Below are 24,035 nucleotides of genomic sequence, written 5' to 3'. Positions count from 1 at the left end.
AGTAATTCACAGCAGTAAGTAATTTACATAAATCAGACCTCAGCTGAATCACTTACTAAGTTTGTACAGAAAAGAACTTAAGATTCTACGAGAAAAGGTACATGGACACAAAGAGAATGCAACAGGTGAAAGCACAGAATGATGTTAGGCTTGTTGGATGAACCTTTTGAGAAAAGTGATGCTTCAAGATGCAGTTTTGTCCTGTTGTGTCTGGGAGACCTGTTCTGCTGTGTCACAGTGCCTTTTGTCTCTTTTGCAGCACCTGTATTTGTGCAGCTATGTAGGAAAACACACTAGAAAATTGAAAACTGTTTTGGTCATATCAGTTCCCTACCCCACAGAAATTGCAAAGAAGTATCAGGGAGAGAAAGGAAGGAGGAAATTTCACTAATGACACTATTGGCATGTGTTGGGGTTTGACAAATTCAAACTAAGTAGTCTGAAAACAAGGAGGAATTTCAGTATGGAATTTGAATAATGATTTTTTTTTTTAATGCTTTCTTTTACAGACACTTTACAAAACTCAGGTTAAGGAGCTGAAAGAGGAAATTGATGAAAGGAATAAAGAAACACAAAGAAAAATGCAGGAGTTACAAAATGAAAAGTATGCCCATTATGTTTCACACATACACCTAAGTTTTTCCTTGTAATACTGTCTCACTCATGTATGCTTTGAATCAGATCTAGGATGCTTCAATTCCTTTAGAAAAAGGCCTTAAAAGTGTTCCATGGCAAATACATAGAATGTTACCTATACTGACTCATAAAGCCAAATATGGTTATTCGTATTTGAATATGAAGAAGAACAAAGACTTCTCTGAAAATTTAGTAAGATTCAAAACTTTTGAAAAACATTTGAATTTGTGGTTATCATCTCACCAGCTTTTAAAATTTGATTATGTTATTGTGATAAATACTTAATATTTTTCTATAGTCAGTAAAATAATTTGAGAAAAAGGAAACAAAGTCTTTGAAATTTAGTATACTTCTGATTCCAGCTAAACTAGCTGTTATTAACAACCATTAACTGTGATGCACTATTTTCTAAGCTAATAAATATGGTGTAGGGGGAAAGCATATGTGCCTCTGCAAAGTTGTTCATGAGCGGTAGCCAACAAAGAAATGGGGAGGGAGGAGAAGGTGGGCAAGACTTCCCTCATTCTTCTTGGGGTTATTTATTTCTTTACTTACTTCTTTTTATTGATGCTTTGTATTCTATTCCCTCGCTAGTCTCTGCAATCTTATGGTCATCTTAAACATTTCTCACTTGGATATAACGAAGGGAGTTGTGATAATTTGCAAATGTGGGTTAAGTATCTTTTGATGGACCACTCTGTACATACAGTTTTATTTTCTGTTCCTTGAAGGCAGGAGAATACATCTTGGTGTTTCATGGATGATTGAAATGTTAATAAAAATCACAGTAAGCTTGCTGCTGTAGCTTGTGTGGACCATCAAAGGATACAAGTGTACAGAATGCAGTTTTCTAACTCTTGCTTTTCTTAAGAAACTAAGATAATGACCTTTAACTGAGTGGTATAATTTGGGTTTGATAGTTTTCGTGAAAATTTGGCATGTTTTACGTAGGAAAAGGAAATCTTACTGTCCTTTTTACAGAGAAACACTCGCCACCCAGTTGGATTTAGCTGAAACCAAAGCCGAGTCGGAACGGTTGGCACGGGCACTCGCTGAAGAGCAGTATTATGAACTGAACCAGGAGAGTAAAAAAGCTGCATCAAGGCACAGACAAGAATTGACTGATAAGGACATCATCATAAGAAGGGTAAATTGACTGTTATACCCATATACATCTCTTCCAGCTAGAAACCAAAATTCATGGTTTTAATTAATTAAGTCCTGTTGCGATCATAAGTGATAACTAATTAGGTATCTTAAGTTTTGGGGTCACTTGGAACCTTTACATTTCATCATGTGGCCTCCCTAAAAAACAAAATTCATTAATCTGAGATGAAGCCAGAATGAAAATCAAGTGAATGTCTATAATTCAGTTATTAAGCCTTTTGTATTTACTTCTTGTCATTGTCAAGTGTATTATTTAAATCTTGTAAATTTGTGGAGCTGTGTATTAGAGACTCCTATTGCAAAGTAACTTGGTATTTTTAAAAAAAGCCACTCGAGAGTCTCAAGTTTCACAACCCAAACCCCAAAATGTAATTTTTGAAGACACTTTATAGCATAGCTTTTGGATGTTAGTATGAGCTTGATAAATGTCTTTAACTGAGAAGTCTCAAACAGCTGTATGTAGCATAGTTATTTTATCATTGTTTTTCCCCATTTAGCATCAGCTGTGCATGTTTTCTTAAAAATCCTGGGGGTATAAAGTTCCAGGTGTAGCTGAGCTTGGCTCAGTTGCTCAAGGCTTTCTGTTAATGCTACCATGGATATTACATCTCTGTGAAAGGATAGTACAAATAGTGTTTGTTTCATGAATTTGCTTTTTTAAGCTTGAGATTTAAAGAATACCACTATTTCTTAAGCAGCATTTAGAAGACTATGTCTATGGCATCAAAGGAATACCTCATGGCCAATATATTTTTGGTTTCAAGATGCTGATAATTTTAGCAGACTGCTTCATACACAATTATTTGTATAGGCTTGAAACAAAACCTTTATTTAGGAATACAGTTATGTCTGTTTTTTCATATATATTTGTGAAGTGATCCGGTCTGTGGCAGTGAATATGGTCACATATTCAAAGTTGTTGTGGTTTTCCTTTCCAATTTTTTTCTTTTTTTTTTGCAAGCTCAGTTCATATTTACCTATGTCTGCTTTGTCTTAGTCCAAATTCAGGTTTTTTTTAATCCTGATTTTCATGATTTATGCAGTAAATTGCATAAATATGCAGATTTTCATGATTAGCAGTATAAATGCCTTGATTCTACTCTAGATTTAATGCTGGAGTTCTAGCATCTGTCAGCTACTTTTCTGTCTGGATTCATGGTATCAGCCTCTATATATTAGTTTTTCCAAAGTACAACAAATTAAAATTGCCATGTTCCATAACTGACAATCTAACTTTGCTTAAGTTGATTTTTGATTCCATATGACAGTGTTTGACAGTGTTGTCAGTTCTGCAGTGATAATTTTTTTTTTCTGGGACAGGTGTATTTTGAGCCTTCTAGTAAATCACAAAACAGCACAAGAATAGTATCATTTTTTACAAGTTCATATAGGCAGGTGTTCTAAGTAAATGGTTGCTACAGAATTAAGGGTATTTAAAATAATAGTATTATTGATATTTTTAGAATTTACGTCAAATTCTTTATTCTAAAATGTGTTTCTTTTCATGTAGCTGGAAGAAACTAATAACACTTTAACCAAAGATGTTGATTTAATAACAAAAGAAAATACAGAAATCAGTGAAAAATTTAGGAAACAAGAGGAAGGTATGTCATGTTTGGAGTTTTAATTGATCTGTTCTGAAGCATGCCTGAATTTGAGGTATATGTGAAGAAATGGGAAGTGGAAGAAGACATTGCTATTTGTCTTCCATATTATTTTGGGCTTGATGTTGGCTTTAGTATTTCATCTTTGTGCCTTTCTGATATATACTTCTGGTCATTTTCGGTCATTGCAGTAGTGTTAATCTTTGTCTTTGCAAATTGTATTTTGCTCAAAAGGAAGTAACAGGAAAACAGAATGTAAAAAAATATGCACTTATAGAAGTAATTAAGTTTAAAAATAATTACCTTGTACTAAAATACCTCAAAATTGAATGTTATTTTAACAGATTACAAAATGAAAAAAGAGGAGGAAATCAGTAATATTAGAATGCAATATGAGAAGAGCATAAACACTGAAAGAACTCTGAAGACACAGGTACAACTTTTTATGCAATTTAATAGCAATAATAACTTTGCATTAATAGAAGTATTTCAGGTTTTTGGCTTTTGTGAACTAACTCTTCGTTCCTTTGAAATCAAGTTTATATTAACCATGATTTACAATATGCATTGTTAAATTAACATTTGAAAGAATAAGTTTTGATACTGTATACTTTTCAGTATTACTTCAGTTGTGAGTAAGGGCCATTTGTGTTGTTGAGGAGATTTTTTTATCAGATCCTGTAACTAGAGGAACTGACAAGTTTTTTTATGAAACATGCTGCATATGTAATTTTTCTTACTGGTTCTCCTTTTTCTTAACAGGCTGTCAACAAACTGGCTGAGATAATGAATCGGAAAGATTTTAAAATAGACAGAAAGAAAGCTAACATGCAAGATTTGAGGAAGAAGGAGAAGGAAAACCGAAAGCTCCAATTAGAACTTAATCAAGAAAAAGAGAAATTCAATCAGATGGTTGTGAAATACCAAAAGGAGCTAAATGAAATGCAAGCGGTAAAATAATTAAGTTTTTTATCATACTAGAGAATATACATATACCCACATATACACACATATATGTGTGTGTGTATATGTGTATGTATATATATAGATATAGGTGTAGATATAGATATGAGTTTTGTTTTCAAAGTACTTGGCTGCCATGTTTTTGGTAACACAGTAACTATGTGTGTGTGTATATAAATACAGCAACTAGCAGAAGAATCTACATACAGGAATGAGCTCCAGATGCAGCTGGATAGTAAAGAGAGTGACATAGAACAACTACGAAGGAAAATCATGGACCTCCAGCAAGGAATGGATTCTACCAGTGTTGCCAGTCTTCCAACAGATGAAACAGATGGAAATCTTTCAGGTATGAGAAAAGCAGATTTGAACTACTCGGCTGTGTTGCATACACATAGTTCTGGAAGGTATTGTTTCAAACAATTACTTGTTATTGCTTCTTAAAGTCTTCTGGCTGTCTAATTCTGTATCACATCTTCACTTCCTTTGTTTGTTTGTTTGTTTGTTTTTATTTCATACCTTAGTTGCTTATATTTAAGACATAATTTTTTCTCACATCATACTTGCCACTGTATGGTTTGGTATTGGCATTGTTTAAATGAACTTTTGAGGAAGGAGTATCTTTACATGTCTTGTTTTTCAAATACCGTGATTATAATGTGCAGTATTTGGTGAATAGAAAATAGGGCCAACACATGATCTACAGCATCATGATTTTGTTTTATATCTTGAATGCAAAATTGTCTTGATCTTATCTTTTCTTACTCAGTCATGTATCACCTCTGTGACAATTGGCAATAATCACGGATGTGAAAAATAATTGGAGGAATTTCCATAATAAATTTATGGTTGTATGGTACTCTGATTTAGCAGATTAAAATAAGAACATGTAATACAGCATAGCCAGTCATTTCCATGTATCAGTACCAGGCACTGTACTTTGAGACTCACAGTTAGACTGGTTAGTTATTTACCTCTCCCCTTCCCCAGTGTTTGAAAAGTGTAATCAGTTAGTACTTCCACATGATACACTTCTGTATCTCTCAATACAGGAAAAAAATTTAGTGTAATCAGGAGTGCTTGACAATTTCCATGCATCATAGCTAGGTATATCTTTTTTCTGTATGGTTAAGTAATTTTTAGAATTAATTGTGAATTTTTCAGTATATTTTTGATAAGTCTGAATTTCATTGTAGAAAAATATTTTTAGACATACAAAACCAGAATACTATTTTGGGTATTTTATGACTTCAGTGGATGAGTAGTCAGATAAAAGTAAATAGAATAATTTTAGATATGTCTTTTCCTCTTAATGCACTTCATGCTGCTCAAATTGCCACATTCTAGAGTTTTTCCAGGAGTCTTAGAGTGGTTGAAATTTCAGGTAGGTTATCAGTCTTAGTACATGTTTTGATGTAGTTACTCCTTTCTGTGTCCATTTATGTTTCCTATCTTCCCCTAGTGTATTTTTAGATTTTTATTTTTAGTTAGTGCTGTAATGAATTTAATTTTCGAATAGATTTTTGTTCAGGTAATGGTATAGTCTTTTCCTTTGCAGCTTCCATTTTTCTCAAGAAGCCTTTTGCATTCTGGAATTTGATCTGTAAATTGCCATCTTGTAAAGATTTTGTCTTTTGACATCTTCAAGGCAAACTCCCACTGGAAATTCTTAGAATTATTCAATTGGTTAAGGAACAATTTTTTTCTTAGCTGTCACCTGCTAGGAATTCCTTCTGGTATTTCTGAAGTAGCAGTACTTCTCAGGAATTTTTCTCATAGATACTAATTTTCAGTGCATTCCATTTAAAAGGGATAAAAAGGAAATCAGAGAGGTTTTTCTTATTAAAGTGGATTTTTTTTCTCCCCTCAAATTACAAATTGGAATCAAGCCTTATTGTTTTTAAGTGTCTTGTAATTGAAGAAGACTGTAGTTCATAATTTTAGTAGAAAATTTCTGAGCTCTTTTCAATTGAGAGCTTTAGGGTTTTTTTCTACAACAAAACAGACGAGATTTATTCTACTCAAAAGAGTAGTTTTGAACTTCCTCACTTCCCTTCTCAGCCATTTTCATTTGATGGCTGCTGAGTATTGCATGGAAAACATTAATGCTCCCATCCAGCCATAGATACCTTCCCTAGTTTTTTTTTCTTAAGGGCAATAGTATGTCAGTATGACCCCATTGTGTCCCAGATCTTGGGTGGACTGTAGGAAAAAGCTCTTTCTTTGTCTGCCTCAGTAAGGAAGGTTATTTTCAGTTTTACCTCTGGAGATGTGTGCAGTCAGGCTTTTGGCTGCATAATCTGTTGCTTCCATTTTGGGGGAGAAATTTCAGTCTGTACAAGATCTTTTCAAGTCAGGTGGTAATTCCCAGTGTTAATTAGAACATGACAGTTACTGGAAGTTCTGCTGTTCTTGGGTGAGGTGTCTACTTGTTAGCCCTCAACTATTTCTTTTTTGCTAGCTTTTCATTTCTTTTCTCTTTTTTGCCCTTTTTTCTACACATGCTTCTGATTTTTACTGCAGTTGTCCTGTTGGTTTGATTCAGGTAGGACCTCTAAAACTTATTCGTAGGAGTTATTTAGATTTAGATCATGTCCCTACATGCTGCTGCCTTTTTTTTTTTTTTTTTTTTTTTTTGACTGAGTTTCTGGGTTGATCACGAACTGAATAAGGAGCGATTTGGTAATTAAAGGAGATTAAGTGACATTAGCGTAGTCAAATTTCACACACTTGTCAAAGAGCTAAGCAGAGGGCAAAAAAGGAGTGCAGTAGCATTATAAAGATGACAAAGAACCCAGCCAGACTTCAGAATAGAAATAGCCCATGGCACAGGAAGAGGAAATTATCCAGCACATAGTTTTTTTTTCTGCGAATCAAGTAATTAGTGTACAAACCAGAGGGTGACATATTACAGCAGCTCATTTGCTGCAGTTCTGTAGTTCTGTTGTATGATGTTGATTGTCTTCAACTGTGTGCCAAGTTCCCATCACTCCCCCAGCCCAACCATGGCCATTCCTTCAGAGCACCTTGAATAGCATCTTGTTTTTAAGGGCTGGAAGTGATGAGTAGTCAGTAGCTGGTGCACCTGTCCTAAAGGCAAAGACACTTAAAAAAAAATTTAGCAAATAAATAGTTGAATTTTGTAATAATTAATTATAGTATGATTTATTCATTTTCCTGTCAAAATAAAAACATTACCAGGGAAAAAAATAAAGATATAAAATAATATAAGTATGTATAAAAGAATGATTCCATGGTCATGATTCTGGCAACGGGCAGTCTTTGGTTTAATTGAGAAAATTTTTTATACTCATAAAATGGTAAGAAAAAAATTTCTCCATTTAGAAATAGACCCAGAGAAATCACATGGTAACACACTTTACAGCTGCATTTCTCTTGGAGGTGTTTTCTGTCTGCCATTGGCCTAAATATTCCCTCAAATTCTGGTAGCTGCTAGGACAAATTATATTCTCCCAAGGTGGGGATTGGCCCCTTTACAGAATCTGGGCTATTCTCAGGTTCTTGCTCACTTATGTGGCAAAGATCATTGTGTGGATGAAGGTTTTGCCTTGTATTCAATTCTAGGCATGTTTTGTAACTCTCACTCCTGATTATTGATTCAGATAGCTGCTCATGTCTCAGTTGGTGTCCCCAGTGTTAACAGAGTCCTTGCTGAAACAACTGAGGTATATGCTTTTAAATTATGCCTTTGGAATGCCTCTTCCTCCTGGCTGGACTTAGGGAGTCTTTATACTTTCATGTTTGTAAACAGAATTCTTTTTTGCAAGACGTAACATAATCAGGAACATGAGGTTTTTTTCTCCTGATTGTTACAGGGCACTTAACCTGTTGTGAATTGCTTCTTTTCATCTGATTGGCAAGATCATTTATGCAGTTGAGCTGCCCTACAGGTTTAACTGCAGCACATAATATTTTACAGCATATGGTGTCATGTTTTGCACAAAGATAGGATGGAATAATAAATGCTTGGAGCATTTAAGCCAGCAGTTTTATTGGACTCCGATAGGACTTCCTGAAGCAGCCTGAATAAACCTGAATAAACCCCAAAGCAGGATCCAGTCAGAAATCCTCAGTGAAATCCATGTGAAATTATAGTAGGACAGTCTGCAGAAGGAAAAATCCAAATTGGAAGAATGGAAAGAATTAGCGAGATAGTATCTCCAGGTTTTTGGTTGCTGTGGAAGACTCTTAGGAGTAGGAATTCTTGAGCATTGGAAAGAGATGCTCTGCTGTTCCTGAAAGCACCCACATTGCTTAGCTCCAGAACAACAAAAAGTCTCGTAAAGCAGTACAGTCATGGTTGTCTTGTGTGATTTTATTGAAGTCTTACTGTTAGCACTCTCATTGTACTGAATCCCTGTGAATCTTGGTAGTCTGGATACTAGCCATGAAAATGTTTGGAATGCAAATCTACATTTCAAATGTATTCAGAAATAACTACAAGATCTGAAGCTTTTATGGAATTCTTTCTTCATATCCTATTCAGATCCAGCTAACCATCATATATTTTTGAGGCCTATCTTAGACTTTCTGGATTGCAAATATGAGGTATCAATTCTGGTATTCTTTCCAAAATACAGGGAAGTTGTCAGGCAATACTTTTGAGCCTATTTTTAAAGACAGGAATGGAAGATTCCTTTTTTTAGTCTTGATAGCCCATGTTTTCTTAATTACTTAATCAGAACACTCATAAATATTAGTCTTCTGGATCAAATATTTGTGAAATGGCCAGATGAGCATTTGCAGTTATGCTAAGTCTGTCAAGAGAAATGAAAATGCACTATAAATATTACTTGAGAGGAACCTTTGTGGCGAGGTTGGAATGAAAGAGCTCATCTACCCTTTCAAGAGTACATTTGGTTCCAGACAAATTTTAGCTTTGTTGAAAAGATGGTCAGAAACTGTTACTTTCAACTGCAAGATGTTATTCACAGCTCAGAAATGGTCTCTCATTAAAATAGAATTTGCTCCCTAAAATAGATTTGTAGTAGACAGAAAAGAATGTCAGCGGATTCATTTGAACTACCTCATTTACTTCCTACTTCTTTTGAAATTGTTTTCAGAATATGCTGAAGTAGAAGCAAACCTAGAAAAACTTATACTGTCCCTATAAGCATCTTTTAAAATTCATCATCATTGGATCTTTCCAGATTTTCATACGCCACAGTTTCAACAGAAGCTTTTTTTTTTAACAAGTCATCCTTCCTATATTCCTTTTGAATGACAGTTTCCCATACTTTGTTTTTTATTAGCAATTCATCACTTTGTTTTGCAGTGAAAACCTGAGTTTTAGGATGTTTCCATAATTTCAAAAAGTGAAAGAATCTTCTCTTAATGTAAAAATTAATCAGAGTATTGAAAACAAGATAAACATATATCTGTGAGGCCTGTAGACATGGAGGAAATAGGTTTTCTTTTCCAAAGCTACTGAATATCAATAATTGGAGAGAGTCTGGGATAGCAGAGGAGGTAGGGTTGGGGGGTGTGGGGACCCTTACCCCCCAAGTCTCCACAGTTCTTATGCAGATGTGAGAAGGCAGGGAGATACAAATTTCCTTCATTTTTCTGGGAGATTTTCCTACAGGAATGAGTTCTGCCAACGTGCTTTTATTCCAGTTGATATCAGTAGTTCAGTGGTTCTCCGGTATTTTGAAGCCATTCTCTGTGGCGAAATGATGGAAAATGATTCCGTATTCCTAAGTGTAGTCCATTTCTAAATATTGTCTGCTTTAAGGCTGATGTGGGAAGGGCATTTACATACCTAATTGTAATGCTTTGCTAGGCTGTCAGTCCCATTGTAATTCTGTACAGCTAAGCATATGGACAGTAACTTTCATACATTTGAATGCATTTCAGAACTTGCTGGGGTATACCTCACACAGAGCAATTCCTGAAGGACAAAAGGAACCAGTAGCTCCTCAGGACATAAATAATTGTGGAGAATGTTTCATAAAGATTTAACTTAATGTTTTTGAAGTTTTCAGTGCTACTATTACCTTGCTTCATAATTTTAAATTTTAGAAGCCACTCTGTTAGCTGGAAGGGCTTTCTAAATCAACAGTCCACATTAGGCAGAATGCTAATTTTCCTGTGGCCCTTTTTTGTATCATGCTAAATTATTTCAGTAGTTTATGGTGGGAAAATAGGGTATTACATTTCTCTTTGGATAATTTTCCACTGAAAATTTGAGTAAAACACTTGTCTCTTATTCTTTATATCTAGTTGATTCTTCCTGCATTCCTTATTTAATTATCTCCTATGCTTATCTTCTGTGAGTAATGGGACACCCATGTAGCTTTGCTTGCCCTTGTGCTCTCTCTCCTTTTTTTTGTTTCCTGTGGAAAATGTGGATCTCATTTATTTTACTTCCTGCATCTTCCTGCTGAGTATTTTCATACAGCCCCTCTGAATGTTAAATTATGTTTACATTGAAAATCTCCTAATTTAAACTGTAATACATTTTCAAAGCAAAGTCTTTCCTGCCTGGCTCTTTGCAAACTATTTACATACAGTTTTAGATGTTGGCATCAAGGAAAACAGCTTTACTTTTATTGTGCAGTAACTGTGTAATCAGATGTTGGCTTGTGATGAAGCATGAATTAAATGCTTATATCTTCATTTTATTTAGCTGTGCTTTTTATTCTGCATTGCTGAATAGGTTATTGCCCATTACTGCATGTAGTACATCTTCCTTTCTAGTAGTAGTTTGCTTTTCTGCTATTCTACTTTATTATTATAAATACACAAAATTATTAAATATGCATTTTTTAAAACCAGAATCAAGACTTGAAGGTTGGCTTTCAGTACCAAACAAAGGAAATATAAGGCGTCATGGCTGGAAGAAACAGGTACAGATGCCTTTTTTTCTTTCTTCCTCAGTTTCCTTGCAAAAGTTTCTAGACATGTGGTGAATTGGTTTTACAACTTGTATTTAAGAAACAAACAAAATAATTAAGAGTAATTTAGTGTATGTACATTATTGAAGGAAAAAAAATCCCAAGAAAATTCAAGTTCACTCTGAAACCTTTAGTAATGACATTGTGCAAATTTACAAGAGGGGAGGAAATGCTTTACAATAAGCTTCTTGGAACCATTAAAAATCACGTTTCTTCTTTGAGTAAGCATCTTTATAATTCTGTTGCTGAAAAAGAGCTTCTTTGTGCAACTTGGCAGTACAGAGTAGGGAATGCCACACTTAAATGTTCTGAAGGTCACGGAAGAGTGCATCACACTCTAAATTGCTACACATGATTTCCAAGGATGTTTCTGTCTCCCTTACCTTTAAAATGATTGGTTTCTCTTAAAAATAACTGATTTACTTTCAGAAATGGGATCTCTGTGCCAGAATTCCCACTCCAAGCAAAGCAATCTTGTTTTGCCTCTGCAAAGGCTATGGTCTGCTTCTTTGAAACATCCAGTGTTCAAACTTAGATACTTAGAACCAGTTTCTGATTATCTTTTCTGGCTTTTCAGTTCCCCCCCTTTTATCATCTTTTAGAACAACTAAATACAAAAGTGAACATGGTCTCTAGAATTTTTTAAATTTTAAAAGCTAATTGTATTAAACAGTTTCTTTTCCTTCATCTTCCTTATATTAAAAAACTGCTGCTGGGAACTACTGAGTTATTAATCACACTTTTGAAGTAACTTTCTAATTCTTGTTGAAAGGTATTTCTCAAAAGCTCCTATTTATATTCACATTCTACAACAGCCGGAAATGATTCCTATAAAATTTAAAGGAGAAGGGATTCATTCCTGTCAGAGAAGCACTTGAGGGTTGTATTGAGTCTTTAGCTGCTGTGCTCCTTCTTTGAAGTACTGCTATTTTCAGTGGGCTTCCATGGCCTTCTGTATACACTCCAAGTGTTTGAGTTCCAGACCTGCCTATTTTTACATCAATATCAGACCTTGGTGATTTGACTGTAAGTTAAAACCACCGCCTATTCTGGCTTGCTGGGAGTGAGTGATAAGTTCTGTCCTATTTCAGCTAATAGCCAGTCACCTTCCCCCCACCCCTTTGAGTGAGGGAGGAACAAAAGCAGAATTTATGGGTTAACAGTTTACTGAAAGCACAAAGCAAGACTTAGACAAGCACAATAAAACCAGCAAAACCAGCAAGTATACAGAAAGAGAAGATGCTTTACCCACAGAAAAGGTGTTCACCGCCAGGAACAAAACCGAATGGCAGATGCTTCCTGTAGATCTGTTTGATTGCTAAGGCTGCTTGAATCTTCTTGTTATAGAATTGATGGTGCCTGGCACAGATCAGGTAACTTTGTCCTGTTCTGGATTATATAAAATACTGAGTCATTTTTCTGTCAGAATGCTTCTAAGTACCCTTTTGTGATTTTTTGTAAAAATGGAGATTGATTTTGCATTCTCTGACAAATGAAATTTTAAACTCCTGATAAATGCAGCTTCTCCAGTGAAAGACTATCAGAATTTCTTCAGGCATGCCCGGTATAGGCATATTTACTTGCCTCAAGATATTTTAGGCAGTTAATCCATTCCTTTCCAACACTTCCCTAGTTTGAATGCACTCACACTTCAGAGGAATTTGAGCTGCAGATGGATGGCTCGGTCATGAAATAAATTGTACTGATAAGGTTCCTTAACTAGCTGAGGTTCATATCAGTGAGACACAGTAGTGAGGGACTATGTTCACTCACATGTTCATTCTGTTGGCTGAACTGAACTGTACTTGTTTCAGCTACTATTGTAGCTGAAACAAGCTGGCAGGTAGTCAGCCTACTTAGGTGCTTCTCTTCCTAATTCTCCTGCAGTTTCAGTTTTGTGAAAGTGGGAGGTATATGCAACCTCAAATATAGGCATGCCCAGATTAAATTAAAGGAAAAGCAAAATCATATTAGGGGTGTAATTGGATTGATGCCTGAGTTGTTACAACTTGAGCTGCTGCATTTCTGACTCAAATGTCAGTAGCACTGGCGTTTTTGCCCAATGCCCTCTGACTTATTTAGCTTAAGTTAGGAAAGGGTGAGTGCAGAAAACTTACTTGAGAATAAACAGTTATACCTAAAGCTAACGTTGAAATAGGTTACCCTTACTTTTATCTGGAGCTTCATTTCTTCCCAAATAAGGATGATATAATATCCTTCAAAAACCACTGTACAAGAGAACTACTGTCAGAAGATTTTTTTAATATGTTCACAACAGGATATTGACACGGTTGTACATAACTTTTTGTTTGTGAGGTTGTGTTGTTCTTTCATCAAGGCTTATCTATAATGTCATAATGGAATTCCTTTACTGTCAGAAATTGCTTTTGTAATAGTTGTCATCTGAAGGGCTTGCTCTTATCTCTGAAAGGAAAAGGTGCACACTTCAAAGATGAAAAAGACATTAGTTTTCTATTGGAATGGATAAAAGAATTGAATTACAGTCTTTTTATTCAATGGGCAAAATCACAGGAGGCTCACACTTAGTACTTACTCAAGCTGATCAGGCTTTCTGTTAAGGAATTGTGACAAATGCCCTTTCATGCTTTTTATAGATGTATTTCAGTAATTGAGATTTACAACTGTAGCTCACACCTTGCACATTTTAAAAATGCTGTTGTATAAACTTAAGGTGACTTTCATACTCAGGTTTTGAGGTCAGGTTCAAGTGCTATTTAAAATGAGGTTGAAACCTCCCTTTATAGAAGGAGTAGACATTTATTCAAATTATCAATATCAGCATTGTGCAGAAACTCATCCAGTTACCTGCCAGTACTTGGACTCAAGATGAAGTATTGGTGCATTCACTCTCATGCTTTTCTTCCCTTCAGGGTTATATTGTATGTGAATCTGGAGATCAGTGTAGACAGAGCTGCCAGTTTACCTCCTTTTAATCCTCCTTAGTGTCTTATATCTTCCTTCTAAAACATTTGAAACTGCAGGGGAGGGAACAGTCTCAGCTGTCACTGAGCTTATGCTTGTGGACAGTTCCAGCAAAGATATTGGACTAGCAACTCCCAGTGAAGAGCAGCAGGCAGTGAATTCCAGTCTTGAACTTACTTTCAGTGCTTAGGTTAGAGGTGTTTGATCTTAACTATCTCAGTGTATTCCTAGGTACCAGACCTCTGTTTCTGCTGATTCACTTTGGCTCTTTATTTTACCAGTCCATTAAAATGGGAGTGTAGGAAATAGTAGGAGACATGGGATTCTGTTTTAGCCTACCAACAGTTTGGTGAAGTACCAGTGAGTCCTGCAGGCCTGTAGAACTAGAGAACGTTACAACATTATCAATAAGTGATGGCTTTTGCTTTGTGTCACTCTCAGTGGTACAGTACATTTCCTAGTGACCTGCCAGTAGCAACTGAAATTTGTGAGTTTCTGTACCGATGGACTTATAGAATCAGCACAAGCATTTTAGAGTGATCCAGGGACAATACAGTCACTGCAGCTGTAGCACTGCAGAGCTGTCTGTAGTGTAGCTGCCTTCAGGATGATTTGAGTATCTGTTGATGTTAATTTGAAACCTTTCATTTACTCTGGCTTTTTATGTGCATGTGGGATTATATTAGGATAAATAATTGCTTTTTAAAGTGTAATTTCAACTGTTTTACCCTTTCTTTCCACAGTATGTGGTGGTGAGCAGTAAAAAGATACTGTTCTACAATGATGAAAAAGACAAGGACCAGTCTAATCCATCTATGGTACTAGATATAGAGTAAGTAAAGTCATTGTTAGTTTTGGATACAAATTGACAAAAGAGTGTTGTGTGTGAAATAGCAGATAGCAAATCCAGAACCTTCAAATAAAAATTCCATAAATAATTTTTAATTTCCTATACCAGTTGGAAAATGTCTATCTGTATTTTAGTGTACCATTGACAGAACTTTGACAGTACTTGCTCTTTGTCCTATGATTGCTTTAAGTTAGAGAAAAAGAATCATTGCTGTTGTAGTCCAAAGCATTTCTAACTTTTCCAGCTGTTTTCTGTTTTAAGTGGTAAAATATATTAATTGTGATTCCTTTACATTGGTTATACACAAGGGAAATTGTATCAAATATCACTGAAGCCTCTCACTGGTACATGACTGTGATGTTTGAACAGCTGATTGACATTATGGGATCTTACAAAATAGTAATTGAAAAAAGGTTTTAGAATTCATGAACAGATGTATCAGGGACTACAGTGGTCTGGAAGGACTGTCAAACTCAGGAAGTGCTTCAGCTGCCAATTGCTCATAACCAGGAAAAGAGCTATTTTTTTCTTAGAACTGTTTCATACTCTCTTTTCATAAACATCTGCTACAGCCACTGTTGAAAACAGGATCTTGGGAGAGGTGGACTTAGAGTCTTGACCCACATGATGTTTGCTCCAATTTAAATAGTTTTTTTCAACAGCTGGTGCCCCAGATTTCCTTTTGAGATGTTTTGGCATAGATTGTTCATCAATGAGATTTAGTAAAAAAACTACTGGATAATATTCTACTTAATATGGTTACTTTCATCCTGGTTTTCACTAATTTTTTCTAGCAATAATGTTAGACTTCCTAGTGTTTTGAGGAAGTATTTGAATGCCTTTATCTTAAGTAAATTTACCATGATGGATCTTGAATCCATTGTAAGATAATCCTCCTTCCATGTTGTGAAATATTTTGGTCTTATGTGAGTAGACAAAATCTGTATGGTTTATGAATTAGTTCCCAAAATCATATTGCAGTGTTGAAGTAGGTCGTGTTGCTTGCATAATTTTTAAGAACTTCAAAGCAGTTTGATAATTGTTCTGAACCATACATAACTTTTTAGCATTTTCTGATTCATGTTTCTTCTAATCTAGTAAGCTGTTTCATGTCCGGCCTGTAACTCAAGGAGATGTATATAGAGCTGAAACTGAAGAAATTCCTAAAATATTCCAGGTAAAAAGAAATATATTTTCTTTATTTAACTCTCTTGAAAAAGTGGTGGCTTCTTTGAAGAGGGTATAAAAGTATTTAGTGCTTCAACAGTAACACAGCAGTGTTCTTTTTCAGATTCTCTATGCTAATGAGGGGGAATGCAGGAAGGATTTGGAGGTAGAACCAGTACAGCCGGCAGAGAAGACAAATTTTCTAAATCACAAAGGCCATGAATTTATTCCCACGTTATACCACTTTCCAGCCAACTGTGAGGCCTGTGCCAAACCTCTCTGGCATGTCTTTAAACCCCCTGCTGCCCTAGAATGTCGAAGATGCCATGTGAAGTGCCACAGAGACCACTTGGATAAAAAGGAGGAATTAATTGCACCATGCAAAGGTATACTCTTGGGTTTTTTTCTGTTCTGTATTCTCCATGTGGTTAGGCCAAACCTGCTGAACTACTGGAGGTGAATAAAAGCACTTCAGTTTAAAATTAAACTTAAAACTGAAGTTCCATGATTTTAGGTGTGGAAGTTGCTATTAAAGCAGTAGGCTGTTACAGTGCTTCTGAGCAGGCAGCTGTGGCAAAGCTCTGTAGAGAGGTCTGTGGAGTTCCTGATGGAGCTCTGCTGAGAGTCCTGAGAGCACAAGGTTCCCTAGAGGTTTGTTCCCAAGTACTGGGCAGCTCCTTGGTGCCCTCACCATTCCCTCTGCACTCTGGAACTTGGCCATAAGGCACCCACACAACTTCCCAGCTTATTAAAATTGTAATTAGTGTAAGTTTCTCATTTCTCAAATGTTCATGTTTGACTCAAGAATCTTAATGCAGAATGACAAATTGTGAAAAACATTATATTCATAATCGTCCCTGCTGTTTGTTGTCTTCCAAAAATAAATAAACAAATCCAATACATGAACGTATATAGGTGCCATTGTTCCTTCCAGTGGCACAGCTGGTGTGTCATAACTCTTACTTTGATAAGGAGCCTGGGTTTTCACTGAATCATCTTCCTCCTTTTTCCTTGTAGTGAGTTATGATGTAACTTCAGCAAGAGATATGCTCTTGTTGGCATCCTGTCAAGATGAACAGAAGAAGTGGGTGACACATTTAGTAAAGAAGATCCCTAAGACACCACCATCTAGTTTTGTTCGTGCTTCTCCTAGAACTTTGTCTACGAGATCCTCAGCAAACCAGTCATTCCGAAAAGTTGTTAAAAATACTTCTGGAAAAACCAGGTGAGAAATAAGCTACAAAAACTACAGATCTTCTTGGCTAAAAACCCCTCAGTTTATAAGTCCTATTTCATGTGAAATTGTGAAATAACTCCATAGTTATGGCTGTTAAACTGCTGATCTAAGTCTTTGCTCAAATCCCAAAGGAAGGAGCAGAATTCTCCTTTTATTATGGTAAATTTGTCCGCTCTTCTCATTTGGAAAGATACCATGGAGGTGGTACCTGGCCTGCCAGTGTGTGGGAGAGAGTTGCTTGCATTTTTCTTCCTGTTCAAAGGCAAGGCTGAGTGGATATGTCACTAATGGCATTTAGCAGCAAGGGTGATCCACAGTCATCCCATCCATGGGTTGACTCAGAGCTTGTCTGTGCTAAAAGTCTTCTGCAAAAGGGGCTGAAATGAGAAACTTAGAGATGCTGTCCATTGTTAGGCCAATTCTTTTGTTGTGAGGCCAGTTAAGTATTAATTCTGCTGACTCATTCCCAGTTGTCCTCCATGCCAGTAGTTGTTTTTGTAAACTATTTGTGACCCTATGCATTAACCAGGACATTGTGTAAAATACTGGTTTTTAATGCTTTTAATGTTTAGGTTGCTGTAATCTGATTTTAGCCTTTATTACCTTCCTGATAGAGTATGTGTGTTGTTTTCTCCCCAAAAACCAAGTGAATTGACAGTATGGAGTAGAAACTAGTGTCTCGGAAAGGAAAAGGTCTTCCCAGATTGGCAGGGCTACCAAACCTTCCTGGTATGAAATGCAACAAAAGCAGACTTTTGCGTATAAGGAGACATGGGGTATATCATGAAACATCCTCCTTGAAAGGAACAGATGAGAAAAGTTATGAAAGACAAAAAGAGCATTGATTTTCTTGTCCCCAAGACTTCCATCCTAAAACATAAATGATGATAGAATGGTTTGGGTTGGAAGGGACCTTGAAGATCATCTAGTTCCAACCCACTCTGCCAGGGTGGATCAGGTTGCTCAGGGCCCCATCCAGCCTGGCCTTGAACATTCCCAGGGATCATAGTTTTGAGATCATAATATATTCAGTGACGGCCTTCCAGATAATCCCATACTTCTTTATTTCACATTTGGATATTTAGAGTTGTAGACCTTCTCTTCCAAAACCTCTTTGAATTGCATTCTGAGTATGCTCTCCATTTTATCCTTCCAAGGTCCTCTGGTAGCTCTAATAACCAGCTTTCATGCATACTCTTATGGGAGAAAAATCCATTTTCTTAAATCAATTAATTTATTATTTTTAACTCTTTTCTTAATAGAAGGGCTGGTCTGGAGTTGCCTTTAGCAATGATATGTGTGCAGCTAATCTGTTAGAGAAGGAACAGATTTGGATATTTGAAAGTTTACCGTAACTGTTAAAGGAATGGGTATCTTTGGGGACATCAGTTACCCAGACTGTTGCTATTATTATTCCTGTTGGCATTGTCCTGTTGAGAGTGTTACAGAGTCACAGAAATGCACAAGTAGGGAATGGAACTTTAAAAAATGAGAAACACCATTATTAAAGCTCTGTTTTTAAGATCCTAAAGATACAATGAGTCTAATAGCTCAGCAGCACCACAAGGAGGACAGCTGCACATTCCTGACCTTTATCTTGTGTCAGTTCATGCTTCACAGATCACCAGAGTGAACTGATCTATTTTTCAGCAGAAAATTAATCCAGGAATGCTTTGCCTAAAGGAAAGCCAAAAAACCCAAAGCATGACAACAAAAACAATCTAGCTCTAAGTCCACAAAAGAAACGCTTGTGATTTTTTGTTGGGTTCAGAAGTTACAGAGGGTTGGGGGAGAGCCTCAAGAATGAAAGGAGGAAGGGTGATGGTGATGGTCTTGCACAAGTGAATGTCAGGTCAGATCAGCTGTTCCAAATACTGCAGCCTTGCATTTTATCCAGCTACCCTGGTGTACAACTTCTGCTCACACCTTTCTACATCACCCAAGGAGATCTTCCAAGTTCTTAGGAAGAAATAAAGCTCTTAGGTTTTCTGTCAATTCAGAAGTTAATACCTGCATGGTATCTTACCTCTTTAGCTTCTTGAATTTATCTGACAAGCTGTGACATGGATCAAACAGTTAACATTTACATTACTCTTCTAGACTGACCCCAAATCCATCAGTGAACTTGATGACATAACTGATATCTTGCTTCTTGATGATATCAAATACTGACAGAGCTTCTAGAACATGTAATTAATTGTAAGAAACTCTGTTGTAATGCTGCATATTGTAATCACTGATTGTGGAGAAAGAGTCCTTTTGAGCATAAGCCATTTAGAGAGGCACAGTACTTGAGCAGCAGGAGTGCTGGGTATGTGTATGCTCCTGCCTGTCATGATGCCTGGAGATGTCTGCAAGAGGCAGGTGGGGCCCCTTGGAGGAGCTCCCTGGGTGTCTTTGTGACACACTCTGTCCCCATCAGACAGCTGGCACTGGGTTGACTGGAGTGCAGTAGGGCCTGCATGGCACCTGCAGAGCAATGTGAGCAAACAATGAAAAGATTCAGAGTTCCAGTGAGCAAAGAAGCATTAGAAAGAAAAAGGCCAGGTTGGAACTCTTCATTCTGGCAGTTAGACTGTGGACATTTTTGTGGTTTTCTCAGACAAACTTTTTGTGAGTTGTATCTGTGAACTAGACAAGTACTGCTGTGATGGACTGTGCCCAGCCTGTGCCCTGATACCAGTACATATTCTGTTCTGTGTGTTTAAAAAGAAGACGTGATGGATTTTGTTTTGGAAAATTCACTTCTAATGTACCAGTGTTTAAATTTGGCTTATTAAATAACTTCACAGTGTAGCTTATATACTGAACACTTAACTGGTAGCTCAGCACAGTAGCTGAGCTCATTTGACAGCCTGTTGCTACTTAAAGAGGAGAATTTTCCCTCTCTGTCTTCTTTTCCTTCTTTTCTGTCCTTGGATCCTAAATAAGTGTTTGAAATTATCCATTTTGGACCCTTCCATGAAGGTACACAATTCAGTTTCCTGACTATCAGAAAAATGTAGACTTAACTGTGCCAAGCTAGTGAGTAGAACAGTGCACTGAGAAGTGCAGCGATGGCCAAAGCTGAGGACAGGTAAGTAGGAGGATGCTCTGCTGGGCTCAGGGAAGCGATAAAGCGGAGGAAGAGCAGGCTCTTTTCCTCTCAGGAGGCAGTCAGTTGCTGGTTCACCCTCTGTCAACTCATGCATCCTGCAGTTCTCCTCCTCCCTCACCACTTTACCTAGGTGTGGGAATAAGAGAAGCAGCAATGATTTTTATGGGATGTACATATTTGGCTTTTACTGAGTATCTGAAAATTGTTCTCTTGTCAGACAGTATAGCAGAACTTGCCCTCGGTGATGGAGTCCTACCATGTAAGCAGGCATTAACTGTTTTGTTGAATGGATACAGACTTGAACACTTGCTTGAAGACATTTCAGTACATTTCATTCAGGGTCTGACCCACCTTTTTTTGCAGTCAGTAGACAGTGCTTCCTTGACTTCATGGAGAGGTGTCTCAGACCCCTTGAAAGGAGCTTCACATATGAAAGTTCATCCTAAGTTCTATTCCTCATTTTAATAACTTATCACTAATGACAATGAATCAGAACTTCATGATGAACTTGCTGGCATTTGCAGTACTGCTTTGAGATCAGAACCTACACTCTAGAGCTTACAGTCTGCTGATTTATTCACATTGTATTAGCACAGCTGAGAACTTTTGTTTTAATGCAGTTGGACTTGGGCACGTGGTCAAGTTAATGCATGTTTGAAGAGGAAAACAACCAACCAGCCAAAATTCTTGTGCATCAGATGAGCTCTGCAACTGCATGTGCGTGCTCTTAGCCTAGAGAGCCTTTTCTTGTCCTGCAAGTGAAGGAGGGTCACCTTGCATTTGCCATGAATACACCCATGATTGTTGACTCTTAATTGCTTACTTGTAAAGCTGCAGTAATACTATCATCTGTCTGATCTCTGTGTTTGCTTAATGTCATTTGAAACTGAGAACAGTTTGTGGAAGATGATGTAGGCATGATGTTAGTATTGTACCTTATCAATTAAAAAAAAATTCTCTTAAAATCAAGTATTTTCTTCATTTAGGCTCTTGGCAAACACGCAGTGTTTAGTGTTATGAAGCTAATTTTTATATTTGTTATTAATTGCCTGTTTTCTTTTTCGTTCCAGCTAACCACATGTACAGTGCTTAATGGAACCTCATGGGATGCAGTCAGAGAAACAGGGCTTTTTTTAACCACACAGAGCAGTGCAGACGGGCTGTTGTTCCTTTCAACATAACTATCACAGGCTTCAGGGTTAAGATTGCTATTACTGTCTCCTCCTTGCTTTGGCACAAAAGCACGCTGAGGGTGTTTAATTGCGGGTTTGCCTCAAGGTAGATTAGATTAATTATTACTATGTAATGCAAGTTAAAGCAAATAAAGCTTAGCTAGGTATATAAAAAAGGTGCTGCCTTTTGGATTTTTTCAAAAAAGCCTGTCAGTCACGATGAAATGCAACCAACTTTCTTCGTACCAGTGAGAGAAAAAGACTGTTAACCCTGTGAAGGGGATATTTATGTCAAGATGAGCATACGAAACGGAGTAGAAGAGGAAGGTTTCTCAGTGAGAAGGACTGCAATTGCTTTCAAGACTCTTAAGTTGTGCTCTTGAAGACTGCAGAACTAGCTTAAAATGAAGCCTTATCACTTGAACTTCAGTGCCTTCACTGCAGAGTTCTTTACAGCCTTAATGCTAACCACCCACTATGGAATGGATCAGAGTGTTAAATATTTTGCATTATGCTTTACAAAATACTGATGCAGCAGGTTTGTAAAGGGGGGAAAACAAGCAATTGCCTTTAATCTATGCATTTTTGCCAAGCCATACTGAATTATTTTATTGTTAGAGGCATTAGAAACTAACAGTAAAAAGAACCACCGCGTTTGGAAGCATATTTTGGGGTACATCATTTCTATGACTGTGTAATGTATTGCCTTACAATTTTAAGTGATAACGTACATTTAAGTTAACAAACATTTAAGAATTATATGCACTGTTTGAACTGTAAATTATTCTTAGAACACTTTTACTTGGTTTTACATTGTTCTTTTAGTGCCTTAATTTGAGATAATTGTATTATTGCCATGTCAATAAATGTAGAAACCTAAAACTAAACAAAAGAAACCTCTAAAAAGCTATTGCATATCAGTAGTTTTTACTGAACTTTAATTGGCTGAAGTATTGTAGATGCTAGATGCATTTCTAAATTAAGTACAATCTTTGAGTGAGAATTCCTCTTACAGAGAGAGACTGATTCTTGTTCATAAGCCAAGAGATGAGTAGGCAATGCAGGAAAAAAAAAAAAAAAGATGCAAAAGCTCTGGGTGAAATTCAGGAATTTCATTAAATACTGTCAGACTCTTGCTTTGTAGCAGGAATACATTCATGGTATGGGCAGTATGGTTTTGTTTTATTTTATTTTATTTCTTAACCAAATACCTCCTCAATAATTTATATGGCTTTGCAGTTGTGTATTAAATAAGAAGCACTGGAAAACTGATTCGTCCTCAGGACGATTTGCATGTTTCAAGTGGTATTGAAAGCCGCACTGATGGATATGTAATAATAAACATATCTGTTATTAATATGGTAATGACTCTGTGCTCATTTAATGAGAAATAAAGTAATTTATGGAAAGACCCATTTGAAAATGACTGGCATGGTGTTTTCTCCTGACTGCAGTTTATACATCTTTCTAAGCATTCAGACATTGCAACAGTTTCCAAGTACAAGAAGTTGCATTTGCATCAAAATGCCCAGGGCAGTCTGGAAGGTTTTTTTTTTTCCTTTTACTATTCCTCATGAATAAGTTAATACCATATTAAATAATGTTTTAATTTCCTTATTCTCATGGCCTGCTGTAGTAGCCTGGTTTATTATTCAACCACCACCCTGAGCTGGCCTTGTGATTGCTTCATCCTTCATGATGCAGGTCTGGAGTTTCAGAAATTCCACTTATTTGTGGGAGGGAACACTGTTCAAAAGACAAGGCAGTTTTTGTTGGTGGGTGGTTTTGGGATTAGACTTGTTTGGGCTTTTTTGGAACAGCCATGTACATCCCATGAAGTAGCTGTCCATGTATCTCCCTGGGTGATCCACCAAGGCCTGCAGAACAATAGAGCAGTAAGGCCAAATTACATGTGAATCATTGTATGTGCTTTGAAGGTCACAGAGCTGGGAAGTACAGGGACATAGAAGCCATTGATGTAACTTCAGCAAGTTCCTCTGTGTTGAGCTTGCTGTATCTGAAATGTCAGCAATATCAAAGCTGTGGCTGGAGCACACTCAAGACAACCTTCCAGATCACCAGTCACATTGACAGTGAGCTTGTCAAGCAATATAAGGGATAATTGTGACCTGCTTTAATCTTCTGTCACATACTGGGAAGGGAAAAATATAGTAAAATGATCAAGTATATCTTATTAAAATATGTACATTATAATAGGAAATTTGGAGCAGTTGGAAAGGCCTGTGGTCTCTCCGGACTCAGATTAGGTTGTGGATTGCTTT

General features: G+C 36.7%; 1 protein-coding gene across 1 annotated transcript in view; it reads left to right on the top strand.

Annotated features, from left to right (window-relative positions):
• The window catches only part of ROCK1 (Rho associated coiled-coil containing protein kinase 1), an 82,827-nt gene extending 59,651 nt beyond the window's left edge, over positions 1-23,176 (top strand). The window contains exons 22-33 of the mRNA XM_059859004.1: positions 510-604; positions 1,618-1,783; positions 3,314-3,407; positions 3,752-3,840; positions 4,170-4,358; positions 4,554-4,719; positions 11,169-11,239; positions 14,974-15,062; positions 16,179-16,257; positions 16,372-16,633; positions 17,265-17,472; positions 21,652-23,176. Of these exons, the coding sequence (XP_059714987.1) occupies positions 510-604; positions 1,618-1,783; positions 3,314-3,407; positions 3,752-3,840; positions 4,170-4,358; positions 4,554-4,719; positions 11,169-11,239; positions 14,974-15,062; positions 16,179-16,257; positions 16,372-16,633; positions 17,265-17,472; positions 21,652-21,655 (1,512 nt within the window). The 3' untranslated portion in view covers positions 21,656-23,176. The remainder of the gene's footprint in view (positions 1-509; positions 605-1,617; positions 1,784-3,313; positions 3,408-3,751; positions 3,841-4,169; positions 4,359-4,553; positions 4,720-11,168; positions 11,240-14,973; positions 15,063-16,178; positions 16,258-16,371; positions 16,634-17,264; positions 17,473-21,651) is intronic.
• Positions 23,177-24,035: the final 859 nt, after the last annotated feature.

This window comes from Haemorhous mexicanus, chromosome 1 (assembly GCF_027477595.1).
Source record: "Haemorhous mexicanus isolate bHaeMex1 chromosome 1, bHaeMex1.pri, whole genome shotgun sequence".
NCBI classification, from domain to species: domain Eukaryota; kingdom Metazoa; phylum Chordata; class Aves; order Passeriformes; family Fringillidae; genus Haemorhous; species Haemorhous mexicanus.
This window is presented reverse-complemented; position numbering and strand designations above follow the sequence as displayed.